General features: G+C 36.6%; 2 protein-coding genes across 3 annotated transcripts in view; both read left to right on the top strand.

Annotated features, from left to right (window-relative positions):
- LOC122061961 (glycerophosphodiester phosphodiesterase GDPDL3-like) overlaps nt 1-10970 on the top strand; it is a 44544-nt gene extending 33574 nt beyond the window's left edge. For both annotated transcript variants that reach the window (XM_042625557.1, XM_042625556.1), the window contains exons 3-9: nt 694-812; nt 1078-1579; nt 4182-4220; nt 4342-4626; nt 7966-8108; nt 9475-9958; nt 10271-10970. In XM_042625557.1, the coding sequence (XP_042481491.1) occupies nt 694-812; nt 1078-1579; nt 4182-4220; nt 4342-4626; nt 7966-8108; nt 9475-9958; nt 10271-10584 (1886 nt within the window). In that variant the 3' untranslated portion in view covers nt 10585-10970. The remainder of the gene's footprint in view (nt 1-693; nt 813-1077; nt 1580-4181; nt 4221-4341; nt 4627-7965; nt 8109-9474; nt 9959-10270) is intronic.
- Nucleotides 10971-13081: 2111 nt separating this feature from the next.
- LOC122062149 lies at nt 13082-13983 on the top strand. The gene has a single exon (XM_042625819.1). The coding sequence runs from the start codon at nt 13354-13356 to the stop codon at nt 13771-13773; it is 420 nt and encodes a 139-aa protein (XP_042481753.1). The 5' UTR covers nt 13082-13353; the 3' UTR covers nt 13774-13983.
- Nucleotides 13984-14004: the final 21 nt, after the last annotated feature.

Below are 14004 nucleotides of genomic sequence, written 5' to 3'. Positions count from 1 at the left end.
CTTCAATAAACTAGACCAGTAATGTAGAGTATATTCCATTCTTTGAAAAGCATGGTTAGCTCGGCAACCAAGAATCCCCCCCCCCCACCCAATGCACAAGTCAGACATGCACCTGCAAAATTATTAGGATTAATTAACCAACTCACATCTACTAATTCCCCTTACTTATAAAACTAGCCAGTTAGTCGAAGGAAGGAAAGGGGTGGGGGTGGAAAATACTGATCTTGGGGAAGAAAATTTGCTGACTCAGACCAAATGCAGAACTCTTATTTTTTGCTTTAGATTGAAGTGTAATCCTGTAGCCCCACATCCATCCTATATTCCCATTAACTGAAAGAATGGTGTTTTTTGGAGGTCCCTTTCGTTAAAGAGAAGAGTACAAATACTTTGTTATGCACTCTTATTTTAGTTAGGATTATACCGATGTTCGAAAGAGATTTGTGTTAGGATAATGATATAAATGACTATTTAGGTTTGTGTGTACCTTTCTTGGTGAGAAAAATCTTGCTTAGAAATATATTGGTCCTGTGGGTGTAAATTAGGGTGCTTAATAAGCTAGTGAATGGAATGTCTTTTTTGCATAGTACTTACGGAGATTTTCTTCTACTCACTGCCAGATATTATCGGATTTATTGCTTTCTACATTTTGACATATTTGAGTGAGTACTGACTGCTCCTTTGTTACCTCGACAGTGTATCAAGGAATTTTTTCTCGAAGTGGTAAGTTTGATGGGATTTCCTATATACTTACTGCTGAAGATGTGTTTGGACAAACCCAAGTCCAACCGCCTGGCTTCTGGTTGAATATTCAGGTAAGTGGATGAATTATAGAAGTATTTTACATTGAATTGGTGCCTTTTGGTAATGCAGGGTATATTTTGTTCCAGTTGATACATCATTAACCTATTTTTGTGTCTACCATTTTGTGATATTTTCTAAAAGCACAGTTCCCTAAATCTCCGTATTTAAAGGATTCTTAGAAAATGTAAATGCCCCAATTGTTACCATATAATGTGCGTTATCTAAAATATGCTTATGATGATTATTGACCTAATTTTATCTCATCATTCTTTTCAGCATGATGCATTCTTCAAGCAACATAATTTGAGCATGCGAAGCTATGTGCTTTCGGTATCCAAACGTGTTATTGTTAATTATATCTCATCACCGGAGGTGGGTTTCTTGAGCAGTATTTCTTCACGATTTAAAGGAACAACTACGAAACTGGTATTCCGTTTTCTTGGGATGGATGATGTTGATCCATCAACTAACCAGACTTATGGTTCACTTTTAAGCAATCTGACATTTGTCAAGACATTTGCCTCTGGAATACTTGTTCCCAAGACTTACATATGGCCTGTAAATACTGGTCTATATCTACAATCTCCAACATCTGTTGTGTCGGATGCTCATAATGAAGGACTGGAAGTATTTGCCTCGGACTTTGCAAATGATGTAGTTTTTAGCTACAACTACAGCTATGACCCTGTAGCTGAGTATCTTTCATTTATCGACAACGGTAATTTCTCAGTTGATGGTGTGCTGTCAGACTTCCCTATAACTCCGTCAGAGGCCATAGGTAAGCCTTCTCTTTCAGTTATGCTAAGTTATGCTGTATGATAAAAATTCCTGAAAGAAATGTTTATCAATAGAAAAATTTGAGAATTTGGGAAACCCCCACTGCCTCAAAAGGAATATGATTTGCTATCATATCTCAATCCTAGTCAATTATATGCTGGTTTGCCTGTAATATTTCCATTTACAATTTCCTCAAATGAGCTCAGATTTGATACATTGAACTAAGATCTGCTCCTACTTATTGTCACTATCACCAACTTGTTGGAGTGAACAGCGAAACAAGCATGAGTCTGCACGACATAGTAAATGGTTTACTTGTAGCTTACATTTTTCGGCATAATTTACTTATTGTCTCTGTACTTCCATGGAGGTTATGCATGAATTTTTATCTTGTTGAAACTTCCATGTGCGTGATTTTAATTTTTTTAATGGTTACAGTCTTCTGATTGTTGATAGAATGCCGTTCAAAATTTTGTAATCTATTGATGAGATAGTTGTTTAGTGTGAGCTTACTTCTGTTCTTTTGCAAATGAAAGTTCATGTTTATTGTGAGCTGAATATCTGTAGTTCGTAATCTGTGGATGTAACAACTGAAAGCCCTTGTTTGAGCCGACATAACTTGGTATTGTTGATCATAACCTATGAATCTTTCTCTACTTATGGATTATGAGTTGGCTCAAAAGTAATTGTAAGAATCAATAGTGAACTGTGATGCCACATATGATGCCAAGAAAAGTTGAGTGATATTATATGGTAAGTAATTAAGTACAGTTGAACTGTAATACTTGATTCAAACTCTGATCTGGGGTGCACAGTTGGCACGGCACCAAAGCGAACCAAGGCATTGGAGGGCTGTCTAAGCGCTTAGGTGACAAGGCACACGCCTCAAGGCAAACAAGGCAACCAAGTGTTATTTTTTATTTTCCGTCTTTTCGAACATTATTTAATGTGCTACATATACCTTATATAATAAAAAATCAACATTAAGCCACATCACGTCATAAAAAATCAACAATGAAAGAAATATTCTTGTTCTATAATAAGTTTGACTAGTCAAATGATTTTAATTTTACATGAGACATTTTGTATTAGGTAGAGTACAAAATCAGCTTTCTAACAAGTCTAAGATTACTTAAATCTGAGTTTTAATGATAAAATTATGTTCTGGTCAAACTTATTTTAAGGTGCGTGAATGCTGTTAAAATCACCTAAAAGAAAATAGTTTTATGGATATCAAAACAAAAGATTATTTTACGGGACTTTTGGTTTTTAACAACGTTTAACCATGATAAAATTTATGAAATTTTCAGAATTGAGAAAAATCCTAGCATTTGAAAGTTGAAAATCGCCCCTACAACAAAAAATTTAGTTTTTGTTCTTGGACTGGGAGGTTGACTTTTTATCCTTTTATCCTTTTATTTTTAAACTATGTTTATTGGATTCAAATAGGGGGGTTTTTGATATTTTATGAATAATATCTTCATTTACTTAAATGATATTTGACATAAATAAGTGTTGTGCCTTGCATTTAGGCGCCAGTCGACCAGACTCCAACTAGGCTGCCTAGATGCCTAGTCGTTGCCTTGGTGACGCCTTGACAACTATGGTTGGCATCGATAGGTTAGGAGTAACATGCTAATATTCAAAGTAAAAGAGAAAAAAAAATGTTACAAGGTACTTATTCTGCTCAAGTGTATTTAGAATTTCTAGTTTTTCAGTTAGTTACATGTTTGATGTACTCTAGTAGCTTTTGCTCCAGAGGTTCAATCCCTTCATTCAAGGAGATGAAAGGGTGCCAGACACTGAAACTGTTGTTCTGGAGTACATAAATTACACAGCATGGTGGACAGAGTAAAATTTGCACTATCATCAAATATTTTGTAAGGCTTGTCGCTCTCATAAAGCATTTTGAAGCAAATGATATGCTTAGTTATTGCCACTATCATGAAACTATGGCAGAAACTCACCTGAATCAAATGACCGAGGGCAGCAATTCTTTAGTCAGAGTCACATTAAATCGGATATTACCCATCGTTAGAATTAACTGTCAGATCTTGTTAAAAATATCTATAACTCCATCTGTAGGTAGAAAGATCTAGCTTAAAAATCTTGGTTGATTTTGGAGGAAATGGTATTGAGGTCAAGAATTTAGCTTATAGCTTCCTGTTCTAAGTGGATTTTCTAGTCCACTTCAATCTCGACCAAAGAAGAACAATATCATTAAGGCTTTCTTTCCATTAGATTTTGAAGAGTTGTAAGATCAATCTACAGAACTAGAAAGAAGTTAAATTTTCTGGTCCATACACTAAGGTGCTCTGTAAGAATAACGGAATAAAACTAATCTTAGCTGCATTCAATATTCAGAAAAGAATGAAAATTGAAATGTATAACTAGTCCAATGTTGATGGGTTCAGATAGATCCTTACCAGTTTTTAATTCCCTACTAGTTTATTAATTTCTAGAATGTTTAAATGAGGGGCAAAAGGTGGAGATGAAGTATGTAGGCCATTTGTATTACTTACAACAGTTTTATATATATATATATATATATATTTTAATTTTCTTCCATCCTCAGGATTGATTTCTTTATACTCTTACTGCAGATTGCTTTTCTCATATAGGCAAGAATAGTACTGGACAAGGTTTGCCACCACATACCTTTGAACCCTTTGTACAGATTTTGACATTTTCTTTCAATTTACCATTGATGTCCCAGGGTCAATAACAATGCCAACTTAGTTATTCGCTTTATTTTTCTTCCAGTGTCACCAGTGGTTATCACGCACAATGGAGCTAGTGGAGTCTACCCTGGCTGTACTGATGTTGCTTATCAACAAGCTGTAGAAGATGGTGCTGATGTTATTGACTGTTCTGTTCAAATGACAAGTGACGGGATCCCCATATGCTTTAGCTCTATTGATCTTATAGATGGCACTACAGTTTCTCAAACAGTGTACAACACTCGTTCTGTTATTATTCCTGAGCTTCAGAACACTGCTGGGGTTTTTACGTTCAACCTCACGTGGAAAGAGATTCAAAACTTGCAGCGTGAGTTGCCATGCTGTTATTATTCTCAAGCTGCCTTTTGAACTTGAAGTCTGATTTTATTTTATTTTTTTATTATGGGAACTTGGCATGCTTAGACTTGTAGACATATTTCATGGAAGATTGAATTCTTAATTAGTTCTTAAATATCTTCAACAGATGTTGATAATCAGTATTTTGTTTCATCTTTGGACTAATCTGTAAGAAAATAGTTACTTAACAATGAAAATATTTCTACACATTTAAATCCCTCATCTGTACTGGACTGTCTGATTTGGCCTCATGGATGGTGATGTGGCCAATATGGTCTGTCCAATTTGTAGACTATTCTAGATCTATGAAATCTTCAGTTACGGAGTCTATGTCAGCCTCTATATGCTACCATTTTTTCTGAAACATTATGAGATTATTTGAACATGCCACGTTAGGAGAGGATATGTGGTAAACAGGCAAGACCTTTTTGGTCTGCCACCTATACTGCCAAATGTAAGATTGGTTCATCCATCCCCCTTACTTACAGCTTTCTAAATGAATTTCATGGCGACCATAGGTTTTATTTACTCAAATGAGATTAAAAACATATGGTTCTTTTTTTTTTTTTTTTTTTGTGCGTGTGTGTGTGTGTGTGTGGTTGAGATAACCAATGATTTATTGATGAGAATGAGAAGATGAAAGGGACATGGTGCTCAGGTCTGCTTAAAAACACAGGTTCAAATCTTAGGGTTGCTACCTTGGGCAAAACGTTGGACCAACTCCAGTCCACCCCTCCCAAAACATGCAAAGTGTTACTTGCACTGGGTTATGGTATGGCCTTTAATTAAGAAACAGATAAAAGTACAGTCCTGAAAAGGGTGATTTAGAATCGATGACCAGCCACCCCAAAAACAATTGAAACCAACCTCTTGGGTCCCTGAAAGTAACAGATGTGAGTTGACCATGAATCACATAGGTGCACAAACCTCCATGGCTCTTGATTAGAATCCTTCATGCACCTAATTGCATTTGCAGAACCTCTATCCACCACTACTTGGTCGTGTCCTAAGGTGCTCTAGAGTCTAGAATTCCAATTCCATCTTTAAAGCCATCAATTCAGCTTGAGTGGACTCCAGTAAAAATGTGCAATTCCTTGAGGAAAATTTCAGCTCCATTCTGGTCTGGAGTTGTACAAATTCGTTGTGGATTGGAAAAATTCTAACAATCTGAGTCTGGGTTTTTGTGGTATATATTGTTTTAAGTGTCTGGTTACCTTCAAAATTAACTAAATCTTTATCACTCAATGATCTAGAGGACAAGAATCCTTCTAGCATGTCATCAGTATGTAGGTGTAGAGAGAGATGCAGAAGGGAAAGGGAGAGTTCACTTGATGTGGATTCCTGCATGCTGCGTATCACAAGTTATAGGTTTACAACCAAACTACCTCTTAACATGTTGTTATTAATCTATGATTATTTGTACAACATGAGTAACTTATATGTATGCTCCTGTGTAAGCATAATTTGGGTTCTTTTGTAATAAAATATTTCCATGGTCTAAAAAATTTAAAATATTAAAAAAAAAAAAAAAAATGCAGTGTACCCTTGAGTTCCTGAATCTTAAATTTTGGGGTTTGCTAAGTTTGGAACCTCATGTACCTTTCAGATTTTGACATCTGAAACTTGTATTAATGCAAAATTGATATCAATTATTCGATTAATCACTCATGAAGAAAATTCAGAATCTTCATGGATGAGTTGACTAAAAAAATATAGATTTTTTTTGGGGGGCAGGGGGGGTCATGAATCATGGATGAGTTGACTAGAAACATTCAAGATCAGATCTCTTGGTGTATTCTGTTTGCAGATGATACTATTTTGGTGGAAGAAATAAATGTTGGGATAAATGCAAAGTTGGATTTATGGAGATCGACATTGGAATCAAAAGGTTTTTAGATAAGTAGAACAAAAACTGTATATATGATGTATAACTTTAGTAACAATAGGACTGACAGTGGGGTGGTGAAAATTGATGATAGGGAGCTACCGCAATAACTTTAGATACCTAGGTTCAATCATGAATAAAGAAGGAGAAATAGAAGATGATATTGTCCATAGAATTGGAATAGGGTGGATGTAATGGATGGGGGCATCTGGAGTGTTGTGTGATCGATGTATCCTTTTAAAACTCGAAGGAAAATTTTATAGAACGGTTATACAACCAGCAATGACGTATAGGGCTGAATGTTGGGAAGTAAAGAAAAAACATGTAAACAAACTTCATGTGGCTGAAATGAAGATGTTACGGTGGATGAGTGGTAAAACTACGAAAGATAAAGTAAAGATTTATAAGATGCAAGAAACTCGTTTGGGGTAGCATGGCCACGTGCAACAGAGCCTTTGAATGCTCTAGTTCGAAGGAGTGATTTATTTCCAATTGAAGGAGCTAAAAGACCTAGAGGTAGGCCTAAAATAACCATTGAAGAAGTCGTAGGGAAGGACATGAAGAGCTTAGGACTGGAATCTTGTATGGCCTTGAATAGAGTGGATTGGAGGAATAGGATCCATGTACTATGTAGCCTAACCCATTTAGTTGGGATCAGGCTGAGTGAGTATCTAGCCTACAAAAGGAGGGAATTTTTGAAAAGAAAATTCAACTAGCTATGGAAAATTCCTTCTTGCACATAATGAATTTTGGCATGTCAAATCTGGTAGAATTTGATCAGTCCATCTTTAACATGAGAAAACAGGAATGCCAATCCTAATCTTGTGAAACGAGGGCCTTGGAACTCTGTTGAGATATGGAACTTTATTCCGATATGGTTGGTGATAATCTTTGACCAATTCTGTATGCATTATTTTAGTTGATGTGGCTCTAAGACTATATTATGATTAGAATAGGGTTTTTAAGATGAATAGCTCCATAGTCTGGCTAAAATAGGATTTTTTATTTTTTTTTCCATGTGAATAGCATTATTAAAAAAAAGGGCGTACCCAGTGCACAAGGCTCCCACCACTGTGGGGTCTGGGGAGAGTCAGACTGTACGCAGCCTTGCCTTTGCTTTGCAAACAGGCTGTTTCCTGACTTGAACCCACAACCACTAGATAGCAATGGAACAACCTTACCGTTATGCTGAGGTCCGCCCTCTATGTGAATAACATCATAATTGAGTTAATTGTTCTCAAGGGGAATCGGCTAAGGGACCCTGGCAGCACAAACAGTGGAATTACTTTTCCAGGTTATAATGTTTGGCTAGATTTTCTATATCTTGAACAATATTACATAACAGTTTTACAATTACCTGTTATGTTTTTTGATAATTATATTCCATTACACCTTGTTGATTTCTAAATTTCCCTTTTCTTGTAGCTGCCATATCAAATCCATTCGCGATTAGTTACCAGTTGTACCGATATCCAGCTCATAAAAATTCTGGAAGTCTTGTCTCATTGGATTATTTTTTAAGCTTTGCAAAAACCAAGCCTCTTTCTGGGGTCTTGGTAAGTGTAGAGGTCAGTATGTTACAATCTCTTTCTGCCTTTCCTGCTAATAAAATAGATAATTGCATCAATAACTCCCAAGTCCAGGATATCATTGAGGCCAATTAAGTACCAAATTGGAACTATGACTTTCTTTTATAATTGGGGAAAAACATCAAGTAGACCAAGAAAAATATTTAGTTGAAATGTTTTAACGACCTGATAATTCAATTTGTTCCCTGAAGAATCTGTAGGTGGGTTGATGTGACTTTTCAAGTGTTTGGGTTGTTACAGATAGCATATACCTTGAAATTTGCACCTTTTGGGTACTCTGATATTTTCTCAGAATGATTCTTACAGTCTGTCCAGAGTGGTAGAATTTTGTGATTGTTATTCATGAAACTCAGGAAGGGGGTGGCTCCCCCACCACTTGATTCATTCTCTTGCACTTTCTTATCCCATATCCACTTCACTTCACTTCCTACACTTCCACCTTCCACATTCTGGAGCTGTCTTGGTAGCCAAGCACAACCTTGAGAAATTATTTATTATAGGCCAAGTAAGACTTCTTACTTCCAATCCAATAGAACCATTCCTTTTGATATAATCACTTCAAATGTTTCATCTGCCACAAAAAAGAGGAAGGGCTCAGTAGAAGTCATCTTCATTGTAGGATGGTCAATTTTACCTGGTTTCCAGCCAAGTGTTGCCCATTTACTCCTCAAATCTTTAATGAATACAATGCTCATTACGTAAAAATGTACATTCCAATTGTTATTCCTCTCAAGCTAGTATTATTCATCTTCACTAGGTTGCATGCTGAAGCATGTGTGTTGCATGACATTGATGACCCAAATCCAGGTAAAGGAGGTGGTTTTATTGAGTTGGTGCCCAGCATAAATCTTTTGGCCAAACCAATTCAATTTTGAATCTTGATTGTTACAAACTCATGCTAGATGGAGTAGAATGATGGGACTGTTTTTTAAGCTGACCCCTAATTCTTTCCCATAATGGTTAGTTGTGGCTAGTCATTATAACATTCATAGTGTACGATGATGGCACAAGTATGGGTATATCCCTCTGACATCACCTTATGCATGACACACATTCCAAAGGTCCGGAAACCAATATTTAGTCTGCCTTCCCTGGCAGTTGTCACATGATTAAAATCTCATGTAACCTATTTGTTTGTTAAGAAGGGGGAAAACACAATAAAATAATAAAAAAATGGGGAATCTTCTTTTGGAGGATGATTTTTCATTTCAGTATTTAGTTTTGAGAGGAACTACTCTCGTAAATGCATACCATCCTTGCAATGGTGTAGGGGTTACTGCCCACTTCTCATTTACTTCAGGTGTGATAAAGTCATTAAACTATTGTTCGCTTCCTATTTGTGCAGAATGCAGCCTACCTTGCAGAGTATCAGGGTTTAAACGTAATTGGTGCAGTTATGGATTCCTTGAACAAGTCTGGTCACAATAACCAGACACTCCAGAAAGTAATGATCCAGTCCACCAACAGCTCTGTTCTGAAGGAGTTCAAGAAGAGAACCAGTTATGAGCTTGTATACCAGGTTGATGAGACTATCCGTGATGCCCTTAACTTAACCATCAAAGATATCAAGGGATTTTCCCATTCTGTGTCGGTCACCAAGCAGACCATCTTTCCGGTTAATCAGCAATTCCTCACTGGTGTTACTGATGTGGTGAATAAGTTTCATTCATATAACTTATCTGTCTATGCATATGTGTTTACTAATGAGTTTGTATCTCAAGCATGGGATTTCTACTCAGACCCAATAGTTGAGATAAATACATTTGTAAGCGCAGCTAATATTGATGGACTCATCACTGACTTCCCAGGGACAGCCGTATCATACAGAAGTAAGTATGCATCTGAGAAATGCTTACAATTTAGACTCTGCAAGAATGTTACACTTTAAAAATCACCATTCATAATAGAGTTTTTGAACTTCTCATTGGTTAAAAGAAGCTTGACTTTATTCTAGAGCCATCTCATGCATGGGGTTGTGCTAAATTGCTAATATTTGACTGTAAAGCAGAACGCATGTTTTGTTCATTGTAAGATTGATCCAATTGGTTTATAATAGTATTTGTGTACCCTACGCCATTCAATAGTTAGTAAATAATGCTTGCTTCAGTTGTTGATGTGTTTTTTGCTTTGTGTTTTTGCAGAGAACAAATGTTTAAACCTGGGCAACAACACACCAAATTACATGCTCCCTGTTTCACCTGGACCGCCTGATAATCTTTTGTCAGCCATGGCTCCTGGTTCTTTGCCACCAGCTGAGGCTCCGAACCCAATCCTGACTAATTCTGATGTCATAGAGCCACCTATGCCTTCTGTTGTAAAGAAACTGCCAACCTCCGGAACACATGTACCAGCAGCAGCTCCAACTGCATCTACTCCAAATGGCCAGCCACGGAGAGCCACCGGTTTCTTCCTATCATCTCTTCTTTCTGTGCTTCTCGCATTTCTCTTCTTCTGAAGTAGGGGCACAGATCATCACCTTCCTTTGCATCTTCTATTTAGTATCGTCTCTGGCAAAACTCCATGCATTGCTTATACTGCTTTTGAGACTGGCACACAACCCCAACTATATGAACTGTCAAGATTATTCCCCTATCAATTCTTTGTAGGCTGCAGATGGTTTGGAATTTTGGCTGAGTGTTTGCAATTATCCATTTTATTTCTTCTTTTTTTCGGTTCCATTAATGGTCTAGTTCTGTCCACTCTCCCATATTCTGAGAACACATACGATGCAAGACATTGTTTCTCAACTGTAGATTATTTTTTGTGCTCTGGGAAAATTTTCTATTTTTCAGGATTGTATTACTGTACATTCATTTGTAACTAAAGATCATGTGTTGCTTACTTCTGTTCTGCTACTGTTATTATACCCCAAAAAAAAAAACTCTATACTGAGCTGAGACACAGATCCTGGAACAGAGTTGGAGCACTTAGGGAGGGCTACTAAGCATTTTCCGTGGAATCTAATATGCTCTTTCATCCTCTTGAAAAAGAAGAATCTCTCAAAATGTTCGAATGCTTCTTAGGATTTCTTCTGCACAAGGATCAGACGAGCCGGATCAACTAGAATTGGGATCAGTCTCAGCCGATCTAATCCCGATTCTTGAAACCCTTGTCTCCTTTGCAAATTTCATTGCACAGTGTCTCTGTAGGGTCTCAATTGATTCGGTTTTGATTTTGTGGTTACAGTTTCAGTTCAGTTCAGGATACAACATGTAAAGCCTTTAGATCTATACAATGTGTGTAACAACCAGACCAGGGTTCTAAGTATCCGTATTGGATCAGCTAGATATGAATCGCATTGGTATCGGCTGAGGCTCATAGTTATTTTATTATTAGTATTGGATTAGTGGTAAGTTCGTTAAAAAAACTATTTTTATGATAAGGGTAAAACTGACCGATATGAGTTATCTTGCATCGATATCACTTGAGACCGATCCTGATTTTGATACGTAGAAGTTAGGACCCTGGTAAGTGGTAACAACTTTCATTGAGTCCCATAAAAAAGGAATCCAATGTAATTCCGGTGTCTGTGGGTCTTGTTGATTTTGAAGGAACGTCTGGAGCAGAGACGGATTTGGAAACTAAGGCCCGTGGGACCATGGTCAGCAAGACTAAAGACGTTCAACACGGTGTGGCCGACAAAGCAAAATCTAAATTTTTTGACTTGTTTGACAATTTCTTTTGACTTCCAAATTTCAAGTCAGATACAATGGACCGGACCTGAAACCATTCGGACCAAGTTATCAGAAATCCGTGGCTCTGACACTGTTAGCAAAAACGTGTTCAGTTTTAAACACGTTTTCATTTTTTACTGTTTAAAACATGATTTTTCGTATGCTTCTCAAAGATATTTAGAAAAACAACAAACGGCAAGCATTTTCGTTCTAAAAGTGTTCTCGTTTTTTTATATTTTTTAAGACTATTTAATTGACCATATCTCTCTCTCCCGAACTTTGATCCACCTGATTCTTTTGCCGACTTGAAGCTAACTCAATGATTTATATTTCTCATGATTATCACATTTAACTCAATATCAATGTATGGATCCCGAAATTGAAATACAAACTGATGCGTTTGTTGAAAAATGTTTTTAAAGTGATGACTACTTAACTCAAACATAATATACATTACTCCAAGAGTGTGTTGACTATGTTGACAACAATGAAAAACATCATAACTAAGTCACATTGCTCAACAAAACTTGGACATGTGTGTTGTATGAATTTAGAATTGGTAGTGGATGATATTCAATTATATGTCATAAAACTTATAATGAGACATGATATATATATATATATATATATTTATGCATTAGTGTTGAATACTGTAGTTATTTTGAACATTAGATGCAAGTATTCATGTAATAATTCTTTAATTTATACGAATATAGTACCATTTTTTTTGTTCCGTTTGTTTAAATTTTTTACTGTTCTCTATTTTTTTTTACTGTTTATTTGACCATATCGTTCTGTTTAAAACTCATACCGTCCATTTTTGTCTTTCTTTTTTCGTTCTCGTTTTTGCTAACAGTGGCTCTGACCCCTTTCTCCACCATGTCATGGTTTTAGGTATCGTTATCAATGGCCATGTCAGTCATATTGACTTGTGTCGTTGTTGAATTCGACGTAAATTAAAAAACAATTCACTTTTAGCCGAAATTCCCAATCTCTAGTGATAGTAGGTATTGATATTACCGACTGATATGATACCAATACTTAATCCATGAATCAAAATCCGGGGAGGCTGATCCAATTGCCAATTCGGCTATCTCAAACTTCGTTAATCATAGAGGACTTCTAGAACATTCTGGCTGGGTCAAACATGGTCAAAGTGATCTCACCATGGTTTTAAAAAACAGAATCAGGCATAGTCACATGGTTTTCCCCTTTTTTTGATTAAAAAATATTTTATTTTTTAAAACCAGGGCTTAAACCATTGGTTTGGTTGGGTTCGTTGGACTGGGTTTAGTAAACTTCAGTGGAGAAGAGAAGAAAGTCAGAAACTATGAAGGATGGAAAACGGGGGAAGCTTGTGATAAGAACAGAGTCTGCCATTAATCCTACATAAATAGCAGGCAAAACAAAGCTAACCCCAACTCAAATCTTCAACCCAATACTAGAAATCTTGATTCTGCTTTTGTCCTTTGATCTTCATATAAGGGCTTTTCTGCTTAGGCATTAAAGAAACTGAATTCCTGTTGAGTTAATTGGAGACGAAGAAGAAGATGAGCGTAGAAGTGTTTGACGCTACAACCATTCTGAACTTCATTGAAGATGAAGAAGCTTTCAAGAATTCTGTTCGTGACCGCTTTGATCATCTGGATACAAATCATGATGGTATTCTGTCCTATGCAGAGATGGAGAAGGAGTTGCAGAGCCTGAGGATCTTCGAGACCCACTTTGGGGTCGATCTGAAGATGGACCCAGATGAACTCGCAGTAGTCTATCGGTCTCTGTTCTTGCAGTTCGATCATGATTCTAATGGGACAGTGGATTTGGAGGAGTTTATGGAGGAGACTAAGGGGATGATGCTCGCCGTGGTTAATGGTTTGGGGTTCTTGCCCATTCAAATGGTCCTCGAACAGGATAGCTTCCTCAAGAAGGCTGTTGATTGGGAGTTCGCAAAAATTGCAGCTTTTGCTTAAAAATTGAAATTTTAGGGACTCATCTCTTCTTATTTTGCTAAAGCTTTTCCTTCTTCTATATTTGTCCTGATCAATTCATTTCATGTTCGGTGTTCCCTTCTTAAATTCTTAACTTTTAGAGGCAATGTGGACTACGAATTCTAGTGTAGTAATGGATGTAAAAGTTCATGATTTTATATTTCAATAAATTTCTTGCTGTTTTCTCTTTAATATATATATATATATATATAT

Source organism: Macadamia integrifolia, chromosome 14, assembly GCF_013358625.1.
Source record: "Macadamia integrifolia cultivar HAES 741 chromosome 14, SCU_Mint_v3, whole genome shotgun sequence".
In the NCBI taxonomy this organism is placed as follows: Eukaryota; Viridiplantae; Streptophyta; class Magnoliopsida; order Proteales; family Proteaceae; genus Macadamia; species Macadamia integrifolia.
The sequence above is the reverse complement of the archived record's forward strand: the minus strand, read 5'-3'. Positions and strand labels throughout refer to the sequence as shown.

Excerpts from the sequence above, each read along its gene's own strand:
- LOC122062149 (XM_042625819.1), top strand. The coding sequence starts at position 13,354 with ATGAGCGTAGAAGTGTTTGACGCTACAACCATTCTGAACTTCATTGAA.